This window comes from Hibiscus syriacus, unplaced genomic scaffold (assembly GCF_006381635.1).
Source record: "Hibiscus syriacus cultivar Baekdansim isolate YM2019G1 unplaced genomic scaffold, ASM638163v2 tig00110831_pilon, whole genome shotgun sequence".
NCBI lineage: Eukaryota > Viridiplantae > Streptophyta > Magnoliopsida > Malvales > Malvaceae > Hibiscus > Hibiscus syriacus.
The window spans coordinates 4,682,243-4,703,824 of record NW_024062882.1 but is presented as its reverse complement, the minus strand read 5'-3'; the positions used below and the strand labels follow the sequence as shown (position 1 = coordinate 4,703,824).

At 32.9% G+C, this 21,582-nt stretch overlaps 1 protein-coding gene across 1 annotated transcript; it reads left to right on the top strand.

Annotated features, from left to right (window-relative positions):
- Positions 1-20,282: 20,282 nt before the first annotated feature.
- Positions 20,283-21,305, top strand: LOC120142711 (transcription factor TCP7-like). Its single transcript, XM_039157226.1, has one exon. It carries the CDS (start codon positions 20,384-20,386, stop codon positions 21,140-21,142), a length of 759 nt encoding a protein of 252 aa, XP_039013157.1. The 5' UTR covers positions 20,283-20,383; the 3' UTR covers positions 21,143-21,305.
- Positions 21,306-21,582: the final 277 nt, after the last annotated feature.

Below are 21,582 nucleotides of genomic sequence, written 5' to 3'. Positions count from 1 at the left end.
ATGGTAAACCATATACCTGAAAGATATTTTCGTGAACAGTAAGACTTGGTTTTTTTAACCAAGGTGTCGGCACAACCATGGTGCCTCTAAAGTCTAGAACCCCAAATCTTAAAATGACCCACCCATGAACGTTTCCAGCCTCGAAACAATAAATCAAAACCGATCTATACATTAATCCCATCCAACCAATGGTTTAACAACATAAAACCGACTACTCATTTACTTAAACTCTAGGTAAACCACCCCCAGCAACATCAAACAGCCGACGATAAACTCGCCGCGTACCCCGGGTCGTCTCCTGCAAACCAAATAACTAAGAAAGACAACCAAGCAGTAATACATAAAATATGGAGAGAAATAAAGTAAAACGTCGGTGAGAATCAGGGGTTTAGCTTTTTATGTTAAGGGCGTTGTTTTAGAGATCCTAACGGTGAGAAAACTCCTCTTGGCAACGGGAAACGTCTCGAAATCAGCATCACCAGACAGAGATCAACGACGATAGATGGGTTTTTCACTCATGGAAATCAAAAAGATTTTCTCAGATCTAGGCCCAACGATGGTATGTTTCAAAAATCGAACCTTAGATTCATGATCAGAGGGACGAGTCGATCTTGTTGGTGAAGTTTGGTCTCGAGCGGTTATCGAAGACCACGGTCGTCGCGTCGGTCACCGAGTTTGAAGATCGGCCGGTGAAACTTCTTTGATCGTCTGCAGAGCTTCGGTGGAGATAGTTAGGAAATGAAAAACATGAAAGAAAATCTGAAGTGAAGGAATAACAAATCACGTGGGTTAAGAGTGGTTGGTGATAAAGTGAAAAGTGGGTAAATCACAAGGTGAGTCATCCAAGTTTGGTGCGATCTTTACTTTGTCTCTTAGTTTCTAAGTGGTTATAGTTATGACATAATAGTTTCTATAAGATCCATTTAATCACTAATTGAAGTAATTAAATATTTTGATGACATCATTAGTTTTTAATTTTACCAATTGAGTCTCTAAATTATTATTTAGATTCTAATAAGTTAATTTTATGGCAAAAGAAATTATTTTGGATTCGAGTTCTTATATTTGACGGTTTGAAACTCGTTTTGCCAAATTCGTATTCGGTGAGTCGTTTTTAGTGATTTATCTTCGGAATCAAATTTGGTTTTTCGATTAAGCGTCCGTTATTTTCATGTAAAACATCTTTCGGAAAACGTTTTCCTCACTTTTCAGTGTTTAGTTAGAGGAAAACAGATTGATCAATGTAAAACATTTTCTTAGTCAACAGAATTTTCTTTGGTTTTTATGAAAAATGACTTACAGTTTAATTTTTCGTAAGTCATTTTTTAAAATTTTCACTTCAAAGCGTAAATATTCAAAATAATATTATTTTATAAATTTAATATTAATATGATATTTTAGTATCATTTTAATAAAATATTAATTATTAATATATTTAATATATATTTATTAATATTTTTAATAATATAATATAATAATAATAATATTAAAATAATATACTCAATTATATTATAATAATATATGATAATATTATAATCTTATTTTAATAATATATAATAATTTATTAATAAAAGTTATATTATTTATTAATTTCTTAAAAATAATATTATTGAATTATTAATAGTGAATACTGTTATTTTTGTATTTAATATTAATATAATAGTCTAATAATATTATAAAAATTCCTTAAAATATATTTATTAATAATTTTAAAATATAATATAATATTTTTATTTTTATAGATATTCAATATAATTTATCATTTTTTTATTTTAATAGAATATACTAGAGTTAATTTTTTATTTATAAATTATAGAAATAATATTTTAATAATAATATTGACATAAATAGTATTAAATAAAATTATTCTAATATTTTAAAAATAATAATAATAAGTTTTTATAATAAATATTAATATTTATGATATTTTATATTTGCAATAAATAATTTCTAAAAAAATTTATCAACTAGTGAAAAATGGTTTACACAATATCTTCCAAACACCATAAAACATTTTTCAGAAAATGTTTTCCAGAAGATGTAATTTATTTTTCGAAAAACATTTTCTGAAAAATATGTTTAGTTAAACAAACAGACCCTAAGTTCTGTTTCTAACGTAAGTTCATTTTCAATGTATTTGAGTAATTATTGGACATTGAATTCAAGTTCAAGAGTTATCAAATAGAGTTTAAATGTTCGATCGGTGGAGCATGAAAATCGAGGTAATATTTTACTATCTCTTTGCATGCTTTATAGAACATGTTAATGGATAAATGCATGGATGTATATGATTGTTCTATTATGCGTGTTTGATTATGGGTGGACTCGAACCGAATACGATTTAAGTGATAAATCTGTTAAGTCTCGATTGAATTACATAAAAGAATTGGAAGACTGGTAAGAAATGATTTCAAGTAAAGTGATTAATCTAAAGATCCAATGACCTCAAAATTATTAAATTCTTATTATTTTTTGTTAAAAGGTAGAATATCGGAATCACCTAATTATAAAATTAGGAAATTACTCATATGGGTAAAAATGGTTCAGACTGATATGAGAGCGAAAGTACCTTGAGAATTCATATTTTTAATTTGATAAATCGTTATTTCATCTGTTAAATTCGCGATCTGCTCGGATAGTCACTAATAATTGGATTCTACCATTCGAAAAGGTAAAAGACTTGTAATTATCGATTATCAGCAAGCACCTAAGGAATAAAATATTGGAAGTACTATTCTTGTTTGAATTAGTCAGAAAAATTGAACTAAATGGAAAGACTGGACGGAAGGAAAAGAATGGAATAACCTTGAATTGTAATTTGACCAAAATGCCCTTGTACTATAAAAAGACCATGACTACCCCTAAAGCGAAAAATAACGCTGAACATATATATCTGACCAAATTATCAGAAAAAGGTACATATGTTTGGATTGATCAAAAATATTAAAATGTCGTCGAGCTACAAAATAACTAAAATAACCTCTAATGTTCAAATAACCAAAATACCCTGAACTCTAAGGGAATTAGAATACCTTGAAACTTAATATATCGTAAGTAATGCCACTGAAAAAATTGAATGGAATGACGATAATACCGTTAAAGTGTAAAAAATGGCTGTGGATAGAATATGAGAACACCGATGAACCTAAATGATTGTACTACCTCTAAAGGTTATGGAGCACGACTCAAGTCATCGGACATTTTGGATACTATTACAGCACGGAAATGAAATAAATACCAATAGGATACTTATTCGTCTCATCAAGAATTGATTAAGGATGATTCTGATATTGATCAGATCAGTTGGTGCAGTCAGTAGTAAGAAATGAATAATAGTGAAGTATCACGGTCCAAATGATTGACAAATATCACAATATTGGTAACCATAGATCAATCGGACTCGAAATCATGATAATTCAATGTATAATCTTGAATACCACAAGTCATTACTTTATCATACTTGAAATCTTAAGAATCTTTGATGCAAAAGATTATGAATACCTTCCTGATTACCAAGTAGCTTTGAAGAATATATGGATCCTCTAGAGTGTTCCTTATGTGACATGTAAATGTTTTACCTGTTTTAAATGTTAAATCACTGATTTATTGATTTAATGGCTTATGAACTATGGCTACATGGTATATGTTATCTGGTTACCTGTTTTCACTGGAAAACTATTATTGTTCCTGATTTATGGATCATGGAATCTATTGTTATTACTTGAAATGTTTTATTGGGATATTATCTGGGTAGGTTGGACTATGGAGGTTCAGGTCTGATCAAGCTGATAAATCCTTACAAACTTAAGGTGATCCTTGGGTAGGATCCAAGGCCCCGATAAACTTTCTTGGGTAGGTTCTCAACCCCTAAGGCATTCCCTTGGGTTAATCATGGGACTATATATGGTGTACGGGTGAAGGGAAGTTATATGGTTTATTTCATCGTCACGTTTACGAGATTTTACTGGATTACGATCCAGATATTACTCTTTACTATTAAAAATGATTTCTACTGGATTTTATATGGGTAGTGTTGAAAACATTTTGATATTTCGATATAACAAATTAAGTTAAATGAATTTTAAGATTTTCCAAAATGATTTTCTAAGTATATTCGATATAATTATTCGAATATCAAAACATTACTCAAAATATTTCAAAAATCATTTTTAATCCTTACTTAAGCGTAAAATTAAGTTTTAATCTTAAAACAATTTCAAAATAAATATTTCAAAGTATTTCGAACCATTTCAAAGCCAAAAATTCCAGATTGCTCAGAGGGAACCGATTCCCCCCCCAAGGGGGTACCGATTCCCCCCTGAATGGTTTGGCTCCGAGATTTCCAGAATGCTCGGAGGGAACCGATTCCCCCATAGGGGGTACCGATTCCCCCTTGTTCAAACGGTCGAAATATTTGAATTTTACACTTAGGGAACCGATTCCCCATAGGGGGTACCGATTCCCCCCACGCTCCAAACTGTTTTATTAATTGTTTTCACACTAAAACGGTTATATGATCTTCACTAATCATCCCCAACGTTCAGAAGAGATTCAAGGTGTATTTAAACAAGTTCTGAAGCCCTTGATCAACAAGAAATCATAGAGAAACAAGAGAGAAAGCATCAAACACCAAGTTTGTGCAAATCAAGCCAATTTTCCTTTCAATATTCATTTTGCTTTCAAGAACACCATTTGTGCTCATTTGTAATTATCTTTGAGTGTTATTTTCTTGTTCTAGAATCGTGCAAATATCTTACCTTGTGAGGTTTTCTTGTAAGTTTGCAAATTTGTAATCTTCTCTTTGGGAAAAAGAGTGTTCTCAAGAGTTGGGGTATACTCTTGAGGGATTTTGTAAGGTTATCTCTTTGGCCTCAAAAGAAAGAACAAATTAGTAAATTTGTTGAAAAATCCTTAGTGTGGATAGCTAAGGTAGTGGACGTAGACTTTGTTTGAGAAAGTCGAACCACTGTAAATCACTGTGCAATTACTTTCAATTTTTCTGCAAAAGCTTCCACGAAATTTTTAATTGCCAATTCACCCCCCTCTTGGTCGATTCCGTTGATCGATTAACTCAACAATTGGTATCAGAGCCTAACTCATTTGAAGGTTTAATCGCCTCTTGAGTCGATTCGGGAAAAGTTATATCGATTATTAAAGTCATCAATGGCCTCCGCTTCAAACTTCGACTCCAGTCTCGATTCGATGCCCGTCAACAAGCCTCCTTTCTTCAATGGAGCTAACTATTCCTATTGGAAGAATAGAATGATGTACTTCATTCAAGCAAGTGACATGGGAGCATGGAATGCTGTAGAAGAAGGATACATCAAACCTCTCACTCATCCAAGGTTGTGGAGTGAAGGAGAGACAAGAATGTTCCAGCTCAACTCCAAAGCCATCCATATTATTTTTTGTGCTCTTGGACTAGATGAATACGGAAGAGTTTCATCGTGTACAACCGCCAAAGAAATATGGGACAAGCTTCAAGTCACACATGAAGGTACAGATGAGGTAAAGAAATCAAAAATTAGTATTCTAACGCATAGCTATGAAAATTTCAGGATGAAACCAAATGAAGACATCAAAGCTATGACGGATAGATTTTCAACGATTGTCAATGGTCTCAAATCATATGGAGAGATCATCTCAAATGAAAAGCTGGTGAGGAAGTTAGTCTACTCCCTCCCAAAATCATGGCAATCAAAGAAGACGGCAATCATCGAGTCTAAGGACCTATCGTCCTTAACTCTTGAAGAACTTATCGGTTCACTCCTCACTCATGAGATGATGCTTGAAGATGAGGTGGACCTTGATAAAGTTGAAGAGACACCAAAGGAAAAGGAGAAGAAGAAAAATATTGGAGTTGCTCTCAAATCCACAAAAGATGAGAGTGATTCTAATAATGATGATGATGACGAGGAAATGGCATTGTTTGCCAAACGGTTCAGAAAAATGATGAGACCTTACCAAGGAAGAAAATTCAAACGAAACGAAGGTCTCAAAAATGAACCAAAAGAGAAAGATCCAATCATTTGCTATGAATGCAAAAAGCCGGGGCATGTCAAATATGATTGCCCACAATTGAAGAAAAAGGGTCAATCAAAGAATAAGCACAAGGCTCATGTGGCTACATGGAGCGATGAAGAAAGTTCCGATGAAGAGGAACAAGAAGTAGCAAACTTGTGCTTGATGGCATTCGGGGAAGATTCTAAGGTAATCTCTAACTCATCCGATTTTGATGATTTATCTTATGATGAGTTATTTGAGGAGTACAATGGGTTGGCTTCGGATTATGAGAAATTGTTTTTAAAATATAAAAATGATGTTTCAAAATTGAAAAATGAAAACAAACTCATATCCAAAACCAACAACGATCTTGAAAGTAAAATCAAAGATTTGCAAATCAAACTAGAAGAGTTTGAAAAGAAAAATTTAGATTTGCAAAATTTACTTTCAAAGATCAATGATGATCATCAAAAGAAAATTGATGATCTTAAAACTTCTTTTGATAAAGTTGGAACAAAACATTTTGAAAAAGGTGGAAATTCAAAATCCAACTTTGTTAGAAAAAGTTTTAGAAACTACAATCATAGAGGTCCCCAAAGAACCTCTAATGGAAAAATCATTAGAAATATGTGGGTTTCTAAAGAACTCATTACTACTAAAGATAAAAATATCCTACACAAATGGATACCTAAGGGGACTAGGATTTTGGAAACTAATGAATATGGACCCAAAAGAATTTGGGTACCAAAAATCAAAAATTAATCTATGTTTGTAGGGAAAGGAGCATTGCTACAAGGCACGGGAAACAAATTCAAATTCATGGTACCTTGATAGTGGATGCTCAAGACATATGACCGGAGACAAAAGCCGGTTCATTGAGCTTAACGCCAAAAATGGAGGAGAAGTGACTTTTGGAGACAATTCAAAAGGTCACATTGAAGGTATTGGTACAATGGGTAATACCTCTTCCATACAAATTAAGAATGTTTTATATGTGAATGGATTAAAGCATAATCTATTGAGTATTAGTCAATTATGCGATAAAGGATTCAATGTCTTATTTGAAATTAATGGTTGTAAAGTCATTGACATTGCATCTAATCGGATTATGCTTGTTGGTCATAGAATAGGAAACATTTACATGGTGCATTTAGTTTCTATTGATATAACTAATTTATGCCTAGTTGCTAAGGATGAGCATGATAGTTGGTTATGGCATAGGAGACTAGGTCATGCTAGTATGAGTGTTTTGCAACGGTTAATTCAAGGAGACTTAGTAAGAGGGTTGCCTAAGCTTAAATTTGATAATGATAAAATCTGTGATGCTTGTGCTAAAGGAAAACAAAAACGAGTTTCTTTTAAATCTATTAATGATGTATCAACTAGTAGAGTATTACAATTGATCCATTTAGATCTTTTTGGGCCAACTAGAACTACTAGCTTGGGAGGAAAACAATATGCATTTGTCTTGGTAGATGACTATTCTAGATACACTTGGGTTCTATTCTTAAGTACTAAAGATGAAGCATTAGAAAATTTCATCACATTTTCAAAAATAATCCAAAATGAAAAAGGTTACTCTATCACTAGTGTTAGAAGTGATCATGGAACTGAATTTGAAAATCTTGGATTTATTGAGTTTTGTAATTCTAATGGTATTAGCCATAATTTTTCAGCACCTAGAACCCCTCAACAAAATGGAGTTGTTGAGAGGAAAAATCGAACTTTAGAAGAAATGGCTAGAACCATGCTCTGTGAAAATAATTTGCCAAAATATTTTTGGGCGGAAGCCACAAATACTGCTTGTTATGTTGTAAATCGAGTAATGATTAGGCCAATTTTAAAGAAAACTGCATATGAAATTCTCAAAAATAAAAAGCCTAACATTAGCTATTTTCATCCTTTTGGATGTAAATGTTTTGTTTTAAACAACGGTAAAGAAAACCTTGGCAAATTTGATGCTAAAAGTGATGAAGGAATTTTTCTGGGTTATTCCTTAAATTCTAAAGCTTATCGTGTATTTAATAAAAGAACTTTAGTTGTAGAAGAGTCTATACATGTTGTTTTCGATGATAATCCTCTTCCGAGGAAGGATTCTTCTGTTAATGATGATGTAGGTATTATACAAGCAAATGACGTTAGACATGACGTTGGAGAATCATCATCAAAGGAAGAAACAAAAGATGAGGAAACTCATGATCCCCTCGAGAATTCAACCAGTGAAGAAAGGGAAGTATCTTTTCCAAGAGAGTATAACTATGTCAAGGATGGTGAAATTATAGGTGATCCATCAAAAGGGGTAACTACTCGATCTTCTCTTAGAAATATCTGTAATTATGTTGCATTTATTTCATGCATAGAGCCTAAGAACATCAAAGAAGCATTAAAAGATGAACATTGGATTATGGCTATGCAAGAAGAATTAAATCAATTTGAGAGAAGTAAAGTATGGACATTAGTTGAAAGGCATAGTAATAAATCTACTGTAGGTACTAGATGGGTTTTTAGAAATAAACTTGATGAAAGTGGTAATATAGTGAGGAACAAGGCTAGACTTGTTGCTCAAGGCTATACTCAAGAAGAGGGCATAGACTATGATGAAACATACGCTCCCGTAGCTAGGATAGAAGCAATTAGAATGTTATTAGCATTTGCATGTTTCAATGAATTTAAATTATATCAAATGGATGTTAAAAGTGCATTTTTAAATGGTTTTATAAAAGAAGAAGTGTACGTGGAACAACCTCCAGGTTTTGAAGATTCAAATTTTCCGGATCATGTTTTAAAATTGACAAAAGCTCTTTATGGTTTAAAACAAGCTCCTAGAGCTTGGTATGAAAGATTGTTAAATTTTTTAATTGAAAAAGGTTTTTTAAAAGGAAAGGTTGACACTACATTGTTTTTAAAGAGAAAAGGTAAAGATTTATTAGTAGTTCAAATTTATGTTGATGATATAATATTTGGTTCTACTAATGATGTTCTTTGCCAAGAATTTTCTAAGCTAATGCAAAGTGAGTTTGAGATGAGCATGATGGGGAGCTCTCATTTTTCTTGGGACTCCAAATCAAGCAAAGAAAAGATGGCATCTTCATTAATCAAGCTAAGTATGTCAAAGATATGCTCAAGAAGTTTGGACTGGAAAATGGGAAACCTCATAACACTCCAATGAGCTCTTCAACAAAGCTTGACTTAGATGAAGGAGGTAAATGTGTGGATGTTAAATTATATAGATCCATGATTGGCTCATTGCTTTATCTAACCGCAAGTAGACCGGATATTATGTTTAGTGTTTGCTTGTGTGCTAGGTTTCAATCATGTCCTAAAGAATCACATTTACTAGCTGTTAAGAGAATCTTTAGATACCTTAAGGACACTCCTAGTTTAGGACTTTGGTATCCTAGAGACTCTAGCTTTAGCTTGCATGCCTTTTCTGATGCGGATTATGGAGGATGCAAATTAGATAGGAAAAGCACCTCCGGTACTTGCCAATTCCTTGGAAATATGCTGATTTTTTGGTTTTCAAAGAAACAAAATTGTGTTGCATTATCTACCACTGAAGCGGAATACATTTCAGCCGGTAGTTGTTGTGCACAAGTTTTATGGATGAAACAACAACTTTTTGATTATGGAATTGAAGTAGGTACCATTCCTATCAAGTGTGACAATACTAGTGCTATTTGTCTCACTAAAAATCCCATCCAACACTCTAGAACTAAGCACATTGAAATAAGACATCACTTCATTAGAGACCATGTCACTAAGGAAGATGTAGTTTTAGAATATGTTGATACTTTGCATCAATTAGCGGATATCTTTACAAAACCCTTAGACAAGGAAAGGTTTTGGACACTTAGAAGAGAATTAGGTTTAACTAACCTATCTTCACTTAGTGTTTAAAATAATTTAGCACTTTTAATAAATACTGAAAAATGCTTATAATAATAATTTTTGATTGCATTCTTGCTATTAGTTAGGGGGAGTTTATGATTCTTGGTGAAAATTAATTTTATGTTCAATTAATGTTTAAAGATTAATTTAATTGTTTGAACATAATTATTTTTCAATATATGAGTTGCCTATACCACTAGAGAAGATTAATTTAGCATTTTATGTGTTTAAAAGTCGGATTTTAGCATTTTGGTGCAGAGGGAATCGATCCCCCCATGAGGGAACCGATTCCCCCCACAGGGGAATCGACACCCCCCTGGGGTTCTGTTAAATCGGGCAGAACAACCCCAAAAACCCCAAAACCCTCATTTTCCTCTTCTTCCGCCGTTCTTCACCTCTAAATATCTCAAATCTCCATTTTTGCCTCAAATCAACGATATTAATAAGAATTTGCTTCAAATATCATCTTCTAAACCTGTTGGAATCATTAAAATCGTGCAAACAACATCAAAATTCCCTCAATCTTCATCTTTCAAGGTAAATTTTTCTAAACTCTCTATTACATTGATTTTGAACATAAGATTAGTTTTAATTAGTTCTAGGTTAAAATATTGATCGAGCATTGATTGTTTAGTGATTAAAAACTAGATGTTACAACTAATTTCATCAAAAATACACGAATTTTCCATTTTTTTAATTTTCGAAAAAAAAATGTTAATTTTCAAATTATTGTGTTTTGATTAAATTATGTTGTTGTTATGAAAACTATACATATATTGTTTCTCAAAACCATATTTTTCAAAAGTTTTTCAAAAACTTTGCCCATTAGGATTGATTTAGCGAACCTTGAAATATTGAGGACTCAATTGAGTTTTGGGATTAATTGAATTTCATACATTTGTTTTTAAAATTGCAGGTTATCAATTCTATTCCGATTTCCTAAACCATGTCCAATCCTAAACGTGCTAGGTCTTCATCTAGTCGTTCACACCGACAACCAAATACACCTCCAAATCCTCCACCTATTCCAATTTCTAATCCTAATCCTATTGATCATAATTTGACTATCCAAAATTCGTGTTTCAATCATCCTGGTCCTAGAAACCATCGTTTTTGGTATTATCAATATTTTGACTCTTACAAAATCCGGGAAGAACGTATTCCTTCTCGTCAAGCTATGTTAGCTATCAATTTTAAATATCTTCCTCTTTTACAAGAGTGGAAATTTGATAAACTCTTTGACCTTGAACCCATCGTTTACCATCAACTTGTTCGTATTTTCTATTCTAATGCCGTTTGTGTTAAAGACCAAACTGAAACCGAAACCATAGGAATTCGTTCCTACCTTCTAGGACAATTCTTATATATTGACTCGGCTTACATAGCCAATACATTCGGATTAGATAATGAAGGGATTTCAAATGAAAAACAGGTTTTAGGATCTCGTTATAAAAGAAGGGATAGTGCAAGTGTTCTAGACCTTCATGAACGTTTTCTTCATCTAATGATTTCTTGGTGGTTTCGACCATCTGGAGGTCGTTATTCTACTCTTAGAGCCTTAGATCTTTGGTGGTTACATTGTTTCGAAAACAATATTAAAATCAACCTACCTCAGATTATTTTTTCTGAAATTGTTGAAACCGTAAATCTTGTTCCTAATAAAAAACTTTGTTCATCTCTTGTTTACGGTTGTATTTTGAGTAATCTGTTTTCCAAAGCTGGGCTTAGAGTCAGTCTAGATGCCGTTTTTCCTCTTAAGAAACAAATTAACATTCTATCCTTAACGAGAGCGGGATGGATTAAGGATAAGGAAACCGGGGAATGGGTTCGATCTTCTGCAACTACTCCGGGAGCTAGTTCTTCACGAGCTCCACCCGAAGCTGATGAAGATCTCGAGCTTGAGCAACTAATGCGAGACATCGATGAAGCTGAAGCTGAACCTGAGCAGGCCGAGGAGCAGCCCGAAGAGCAAGCACAACAATCGACTCAAATGCCTCCATATTTTCAATCTTTTATGGAGACATTTGATTACCGATATGCGACCATGGATTCGCGCTTTATTTCTATAGAGTCCCATTTATCCACAATGGGAGCTCAACAATTAGAAATTCTTCGGGAAATACGTGCAAATAATGAAGCAACCAACGCACGTATTAATGACCTCACTAACGAAATGGCCGCTATGCGAGCTCATTTTCCTCCTCCCGATCCTCCTACGGATGTTTGATTCTATGTTTTAATTTGTTTTCCAAACTTATTGTTTTAACATTTTGAATATTTTGGGATGTTTGAATTTGAGTATTGTGAATTTGTTTGGATGGTTTAAACTTATATGTTTGGTGTGATTTATTTATTATTGCATCATTTACATCATTATTAGCAATATGACCAATTTTGCCATATCACATTATTTTATGAATATTGATTACGGAACTAATGGCTAACGGTTCTCTTGATTGTGATCTTAGCAGCTTAATTGGCTTAATATTTTTCACATTTATTTGAATCTTTTTGATTTAACAAAAAGGGGGAGAAGTGTGTTTTAAGTGTGTTTTTAAAATGATAAATGGGAGAAGTGTTAAAGTAAGGGGGAGTAATTTCAAAACTTGATTTCAAAATCTTAAAATTACTAAAATGTTTTGTTATATCAAAAAGGGGGAGATTGTTGAAAACATTTTGATATTTCGATATAAAAATTAAGTTAAATGAATTTTAAGATTTTCCAAAATGATTTTCTAAGTATATTCGATATAATTATTCGAATATCAAAACATTACTCAAAATATTTCAAAAATCATTTTTAATCCTTACTTAAGTGTAAAATTAAGTTTTAATCTTAAAACAATTTCAAAATAAATCTTTCAAAGTATTTCGAACCATTTCAAAGCCAAAAATTCCAGATTGCTCAGAGGGAACCGATTCCCTCCCCCCAAGGGGGTACCGATTCCCCCTGAATGGTTTGGCTCCGAGATTTCCAGAATGCTCGGAGGGAACCAATTCCCCCATAGGGGGTACCGATTCCCCCTTGTTCAAACGGTCGAAATATTTGAATTTTACACTTAGGGAACCGATTCCCCATAGGGGGTACCGATTCCCCCCCACGCTCCAAACTGTTTTATTAATTGTTTTCACACTAAAACGGCTATATGATCTTCACTAATCATCCCCAACGTTCAGAAGAGATTCAAGGTGTATTTAAACAAGTTCTGAAGCCCTTGATCAACAAGAAATCATAGAGAAACAAGAGAGAAAACATCAAACACCAAGTTTGTGCAAATCAAGCCAATTTTCCTTTCAATATTCATTTTGCTTTCAAGAACACCATTTGTGCTCATTTGTAATTATCTTTGAGTGTTCTTTTCTTGTTCTAGAATTGTGCAAACATCTTACCTTGTGAGGTTTTCTTGTAAGTTTGCAAATTTGTAATCTTCTCTTTGGGAAAAAGAGTGTTCTCAAGAGTTGGGGTATACTCTTGAGGGATTTTGTAAGGTTATCTCTTTGGCCTCAAAAGAAAGAACAAATTAGTGAATTTGTTGGAAAATCCTTAGTGTGGATAGCTAAGGTAGTGGACGTAGACTTTGTTTGAAAAAGTCGAACCACTGTAAATCGCTGTGCAATTACTTTCAATTTTTCTGCAAAAGCTTCCACGAAATTTTTAATTGCCAATTCACCCCCCTCTTGGCCGATTCCGTTGATCGATTAACTCAGCAGGTAGAATTATGGAGTATGGAGGTTCAACCCTGATCCAGCTGGTAAATCTTTGCGGACCTAAGATGACCCTTGGGTAGGCTCCGAGGCCCAGAGATCTTTCTTGGGTAGGTTATGCGGCCTCGAGATCTTTCATGGGTAGGTCCTGTGGACCCTAGTAACCTTCTTGGGTAGGCTCTCGGTACCCAAGGCATTCCCTTATGGTGGTTCCCTTTGTTGTGTGCTTAGGGTAAGCCCTTATGGATGCAGTTCTGGGGAACTGCATAATGGTGTTCGGTTGGAGGGTTATACTATGGTTTTGAAATATGTTTTGAACAATTATTGTTTCAAATATATATATATATTCTTTGGTTATTAGGTTGAACACACTATACATCCTATTCCAATCTCCTGAAAACATGGTACTTTGAATGTTTTTCTATGAACTAAAATCTTCATGACTTTTACTCGAAGGAAATACCAATGGAACCACAGTTCATTCAGAAAACCTCTAAACATCTGAATCAACAAGAAAATGTTATGACTTTCCATTTATATGCATGTTCTTCAACATCATTTGGTAGTTCTGTATTATTGAGCTTCCCAAAGTTCATTATTTTACTCACCATTTCAGGTTAAAAGAATCAAGCTAGTGCAGCTATCGACATCAGTAAAGGAGTTCCACCAGCGTTGCTTGCGGAGTACGATGCATGTAGGTTGTATTTTGTTTTATATACGAGTTTGAAATCTGTTTTATTTATGAATATTGGAAAATTTCACTTTAGTATTTATAAATTGATTTATGATTCTAGGTGTTTTAACATAAATTTTAAATTTTCATAGATTGTTATTATGGGTTGCTCCGGTGACCCTAATATGACACCCCAGATCGAATCGGGCCACCCGCATCTGCCCGAGGGAGTTACAAATCTTCTAAAAGTAAGGTTGATAGGGATTTATTAGGACGAGATGAAACAAGAAAAAGATTCAAGATCTTACCTTAAAGCTATAGTACAATAATGAAGAAAAGAGAAGTGTGAAGGAAACCCATGGCTGAAACCCCTTTAAAACCCTTTGCAATATCTTCCAAAACCAACAATGGTCTAATTACAGTTTAAGTCTTTTATATTTTATCTTTTAATTAAAAATCCTTTTTTGTGACTATTTAGGCCCCAAATCCAACTCAATTAAGCCCAACAACTTAATTTATCAATTTCACTAGGTCCGCTTACCTCTTAGGTAAACCCAAAACCTATTAACTAGTAATTTGGGGTGTTAAAGAAGATGCATATTTTTCAGATTGAGTAGATGTATAATTTTTGGGTCGGGTCTGTTCGAATTTTATCTCAAAAAGACTGGTCGGGTTCGGGTCGGGTGACAGGTGTATACTTTTTCAGTTTGAATTCTTGTCAAATGAAGAATATATAATTTTCGAGTCGGGTCAAGTGAACCAAAAATCTGACCTGATTTGACCTAACCTATGTTCATAGTTATTAGTATAATATATTTAATATTATACCATTAAAGATAGCTTTGGTCCTTGAAATAACTATCTAAATAATAAATTCTCTATTTTTTATTTAGAATATCATGATTTAGTATAATATTTTAAAGATATATTTTTTTTAGTGAAATCAATTCTTTTTTTTTTTAATAACTCTTATTTATTACTTGACAGCTCAACAAAAATTGAGAAAATTTATTATTTAAATAGATATTTCAATGATCAAATTTAACGGTTCTATTATTTAAATATAATATCATAATTTATTATTTATTAATTAACGGTTCATTATAGAAGAATCCTTCCAACTCGATTAAGTTTCATTCAAAATTACAAAATTACAAAATTTGAATTTCTAGTTTCTCTTAATATATCTAATGTTTCATCCCACTATATTTAATTTATTATTAATTAACGGAAATTATACATACAAATACCAAGTTGAAAGAAAAAAATTATAAGCAGAAATATTTTTACCAGAAATATTACCAAAAATATTAATTTCACTACTTAAAATAAATATTTCTTATAATAACATTCTTTGTATAAAAATTACAATTTTTTGTATAAAAAATAAAATTATAAAAAAAATACAATTTCACTATATTTAATTTATTATTAATTTTTTTGTATAAAAATTAAAATTATAAAAATTATAAAATATTAATATTTTTATATAGAAAATAACATTTTTAAATAACCGAAAAAAATATTAACATTAGCACCTATTCTTAGCCTGTGACATCCTAATCTATAATGCAAGGTAAAGTTCCTTAATACTTCATACCTATGTTGTTTTGAATGGACAATTGTCCCATTGACTTTGGAGGATATTATATGTGGTTAGTTCCTTAATACTTCATACCTATGTAGTGACCTACATTACGTTTTCAGCTAAAATATTAGAAGGGTCCTTCAACTTTGCCACTTTATTTTATAAGTTCTTATACTTTCATTACACCCTAATAAGCATGCAATTTTTATCCAGATAAGCCCCTAATCTTTAAATTTTTTCCCAAATGAATCTCGTAACCTTTAATTTATTCCTCAACAAACTCTTGATATAACAACATTTCATTTGAAAGAGGAGCTTATTTAAGTACACATCAGAGGATATGGACTTATTTGTACAATAAAAGTATTGGGGCATGTTTAGCAAAGAAAGAAGAAATATTTGAAGGTCTTTTGTTTTACAGCCTATGTTTTCTGAGTAGTTTTTGTCAACAACGGATTCGTTATGTTCTATGCTTATAGTCGGTATATGCTCTATAAAATCCAACAGATATTAGCTGTGAAAGGCTTGTTGTCTGAGATTGCTGGGTTGAGATGGTAGGAACTTTTATAGTAAAAGCTTGAATGCCAAAGTTGGAGCTTTCACATATATGTATAATTTTCTTTAATTTAATAAAGATACAAATCACAGAGGCATAGAAAGATGGGGTAGTTGAAGCAATATTTGCTTTTAGAAACACTTTTTAAGTAGAAACTAGAAAGTTCATTGGACCATTGGATTTTCTTCTTGAATTTTGGAATCTGAATGATGTGTTCTTCCAACATAAGAGTAGAAGTTATTTTATCTTTTGATTTAGGTAATAAGGTTAAGGAAAACATGTAAATAAGCTGTGAGATAAAAATGGTAGCGGTGAGGGTATCAGGGTGAGGAATAAACTATGAACTTGTGACACTAACATCTTATTATGTGGAAGAAACTCCTGCCAAGTTCTGAAAGTTGTGTTACATGTTATTCCATTGTTAAGCCTTCTGAAAACATGTGTTACATGTTATTCCACTGTTAAGCCTTCTGAAAACATGTGTTACATGTTATTCCACTGTTAAGCCGTCTGAAGACACTTATGGTATTAGTTGGTGGGGCTTCAAACCATTTGTATTTTCGTTGGACTGCTTTTTTATTTTTGAGACATCTAGTTAAAATGTTGTGAACATCTGGATACTGAATAGATTTTTTGTAGCGTAGTAACTTTTGATTCTTCACTTTTACCGCTCCATGAGCCTTTCCTTGCATTCATTCTGGCCAATGTCTGTTTTCAAACTGAATGATTTCTAATGCTATTGTTAATCCCTTCTTACCTTCCAAAACGATAACTAATATTTAGTTAAAATGTTAGGTTTTGGTGGAAGTTCAATTTATACCGACTTGTAAAAGGTGCATATCTTCATATCTTGCCTTCCGAAATAGGTTAAAAGTTTATTTAGCAAGTTTTTTCTATAAAGAATGATTGCTGCTAACATTCCATATACCAATAAAACTGTATTTTGATACACAAATCGGGGCTAACTTCTTACGGTGGTACTTATGTATGCACGGTGCAGTAATATTTTAATTTATTCTCATGATTCTGGTTTATTATTCTACCTGCATTTACACGGTCAATTTGAATATACCCGAATCATAGATGTATAATTCTCATGATTCTGGTTTATTATTCTGCCTGCAGCTTAAAATGGAACAAAATGGCCACATTTGTTTCATGTGACATGGGGATATAAGCATCCACTTTCAGAGTTTGGGTATGAGAGTTGTGTGTAAACATGGAGAGTTGAGATTAATGTTTTGGTATTGAGTATTATCTGTTCATCTGAAAATTTAACAGCTTTGTTTGTCTATGACAAGCTACATTTAATCTTTCACACTTTTGTTGTATATATTATTTGACCCCTACTTATTTTCTTCCCCTTTATATCAGCAAACTATTACTACTTGAAAAATAAAGCCGCTGATCCAAAGAATCGTTCGCAGGACATAACTGAACCACCATCAGTGAAGTAAATCTAGAAAGGTAAATGTTCTAAAGTTTGTTTGTTTCCATGGTTTCTGTTACGTGAGGAATATGAGGTTTACTATCACTTCATCTCTTGAGCCTGCCTATTCTCAGTTTATAAGTAGTTAGTGCCAGGAAAGGCTATGGTACTTTATCATAGCTTTTGCGGTGTTTGATTCGGTTTCGGTTTTGGTTGATTTCCGAGTACAGGCAGCTCACATATACTTTTTTCAAAGTATTTTTTATTGAATTGTGGTGGTCGGTGAATACGATACGAAATTATATAACGTGGTCTAAAGGGCAAAGTAAACAATTGTTATTCTTGTAGGTGCTAATCGTTTATTTGGTGCCGGTTGAGTTTTGGGTCAGTTGATATCGTCATTGTGGTAGTAATTCCGGAATTGTGGGTTCGGAAAAAGGTTTAGAAGGATCGAGTAATTTAGGTACCAAGTATAAAACCTTTCATTTGGTATGTTAATATAATAACAATAATTGTGGTAGCATCTCATTGTATCACATTTTCATGAAGATGAAAAGGGAAAAGATGGAATTTATTGATGTCCTGCCATTGCTCACGGTCCCTTTCAGTAATTGCCCCAAAACCAAGTGGATCTTGCTTCACATGTTGATACTTTTATGGCTTCAGTTGTGTTCCCCACTCCCATCAACTTATATGTATGTACTTTTACTGGATAAAACTATAATTCATTATTTATAATAAATTTAAGGGTAAAATATACAAATGGTCATTGAACTTTTCAGATGCTTGCATTTAGGTCCATCAACTTTTAAAACTTGCAATATAGTCACCAAACATTTAGTTTGTTTGCAATATGATCCCGATGTAACGGTCGTTTCATTGTTGTTAGGGTAAATTATATAAATGGTCACTGAACTTTTTAATGGCTTGTATTTAGGTCCCTCAACTTTTTAAACTTACAACATAGTCATCAATTATATTTTAAACCCCAAATTCCAAAATGATTTAATTATATTATAAACCTCAAATTCTAAAATGTTTCAATTACATGCCCAACCTCAAATTTATAATCCATTCTCAGAATATGCCATAACAATCTGAACTTGAAACAGTAATTCTAAACCCTCAAAACATAACTTTAAATGCTAAATTTTCCCACCAATTAACCCAACATAATCAACAACATTTAGTTCATTTTAGGTCCATAACAATACGTGATTATGTTGGGTTTAGGATTTAAAAGTTAGATTTAACCAACTATAAGTGAACAATACTCAATTTGATTCGAAAAAAAAATATTTTTCGACTTAAATTGATTCAAAAAAATTGATACAAATTGACTTTGAGTTGTAATTTCATAAACTCAACTTGAAAAATTTTCAAGTTAAAATCGAGTTGTAAAATACAACTTGAATATCTCAAAATTTTTAGTAATTAGTAGATTAATTTTTAAGTTTGAGTCAAGTCCATTGACTCTGTATGATATATGTATACCACATATAGAAAAAATCTGAAGAAATATATGTATTGTATATGGTTAAAAAACTATTTAAATTAGAATCAAATAATATTATAGTATTATAAATATTTATAATTAAATTTAAACAGAAACTCGAGAATTCAATTCAATTTGACTTGATTTAAATTTTATAAACTCAAATCGAAAAAATTTCGAGTAAACTATTTTATAAACTAAACTGAATTGGAATCAAATAATATTACAATATGATAAATATTTATAATTAAATTTAAACAAAAACTTGAAAATTCAATTCAACTCAACTTGATTTAGATTTTATAAACTCAAATCGAAAAATTTTGAGTCAACTATTTTATAAACTGAATTGAGTATTTAGGTCCAATATAACCCTAAACCCAACATAATCACTTATTATTCACTTATAATTGGTTAAAATTTTTAGAAACGATTATGTTTTGAGGTTTTAGGGTTGTTGTTTTAAGTTCAATTTGTTATGGCATATTTTGATAATGGATTGTGAATTTGGGGTTGGGTATGTAATTGAAGTATTTTAGAATTTGAGGTTTAGAATGTAATTGAAGTATTTTGGAATTTAGAGTTTAGAATATAATTGATGGTTGTGTTGCAAGTTTTAAAAGTTGGGGGACTTAAATGCAAGCGTCTAAAAAATTTAATGACCAATTATATAATTTACCCTAACGGCAGTGAAACGATCGTTACGTTGGGGACCATATTGCAAACGAACTAAATATTTGGTGATTGTATTACAAAATTTAAAAGTTAAAAAACCTAAATGCAAATATTTAAAAAGTTCAATAACCATTTGTATACTTTACACTAAATTTAATTTTAAAACTTTATGATAATATGATATCATAAATAATGCCATAAGAAGATTTTGCATTTATTGATAATTAATTAACCAAAAAATACACTATTGACGTCGAGATTATCATCTGGAATAAATCCGAGACAGCCACAAAATATCTCTAGTATAACAAAAACAAACCCCACTAAGAAAGCAAGTGAATTGAGTTCTGCTGCAGTTCATCGTCCCGCCCATGTCAAATTCAGATGACGTTGCTGCAAACGGAGCCATTACGGACCCCAAGGTACGACAAGTGCCGGTCAACGGTTCCCTCGCCGTAAAAAAGCCTCCGACCAAAGATCATCACACCAAAGTGGACGGCCGTGGGCGAAGGATCAGGATGCCGATCATTTGTGCGGCTCGTGTTTTCCAGTTGACTCGTGAGTTGGGTCACAAATACGACGGTCAGACCATCGAGTGGCTGTTACGCCAAGCCGAACCCTCCATTATAACAGCCACCGGTACCGGGACGATTCCCGCCAGTTTCTCCACCGTGTCGGCTCCCGTCCGCGGTCGAAGTGATTCCAATTCTATGCCGTCGACAACGTCTTTGGACCATAAATCTTTACTAGGTCCCGTCAGTTTAATACTTGGGAAACGGGTCAGTTTCGACAATGGTAACGCCGGGAAGGACGATTCTGGGGTGATCACGATGTGCCCAGATATGGGACATGCGGGTGGTTTCTGGGCTCTTCCAGCAAGGCCCGACTATGGTCAACAAGTATGGAGCTTCACGCTTCCGCCAGAGATTGCTGTTCATACTGCTAATGCAGCCGCTGCAGAATCTGTTCAGCTACCTACTGCTACTGCGTTGTTCGTTCAACAACAGCAAGCAATGGGAGAAGCGTCGGCGGTGAGGGTTGGAAATTATCTTCCAGGGCATCTGAATTTGTTATCTTCTTTGTCCATAACTCCGGGAAGCTCGGATCTGAAAGGCGAGTATCCGAATTGAATTCGGGTGGAGCACTTTACCCTCTTCGTTTGGGAGTGTGTAGATTCTATGAATATTTGTATATGGTTGGTGTTTTAAGCGTGTGGATGTGTAAGTTGAGTTTTAGTTGCAGATTAGGGAATTAGGATTTTGAATGGGAGAATTTGGGTCTCCTTTATAATGGATGATGAAATGTGTCGTAACCGGTTTTCGTCCGGGCACAAAATATTTATTTGGCGGGAAAAGTGATGTGAATAAATGGTTTTTTTAAAATAATTTGGGAGTCGCCATCGGCCTTTTGGGTCAGGTAGGTCGAATACCAAAAAAATATCTTTTAAAAGAGTATTTAAGAAAACATCAGTTAAAAGATAAACTGATCTGCGTTTTAACCAAAAATTCATTATTTTTAATGATAAAAAGGGATTCGTGGTCGGTTAAGTTTAGGAAATGATTAGCACCCC

Coding starts and splice junctions, on each gene's coding strand:
- LOC120142711 (XM_039157226.1), top strand. CDS start 20,384: ATGTCAAATTCAGATGACGTTGCTGCAAACGGAGCCATTACGGACCCC.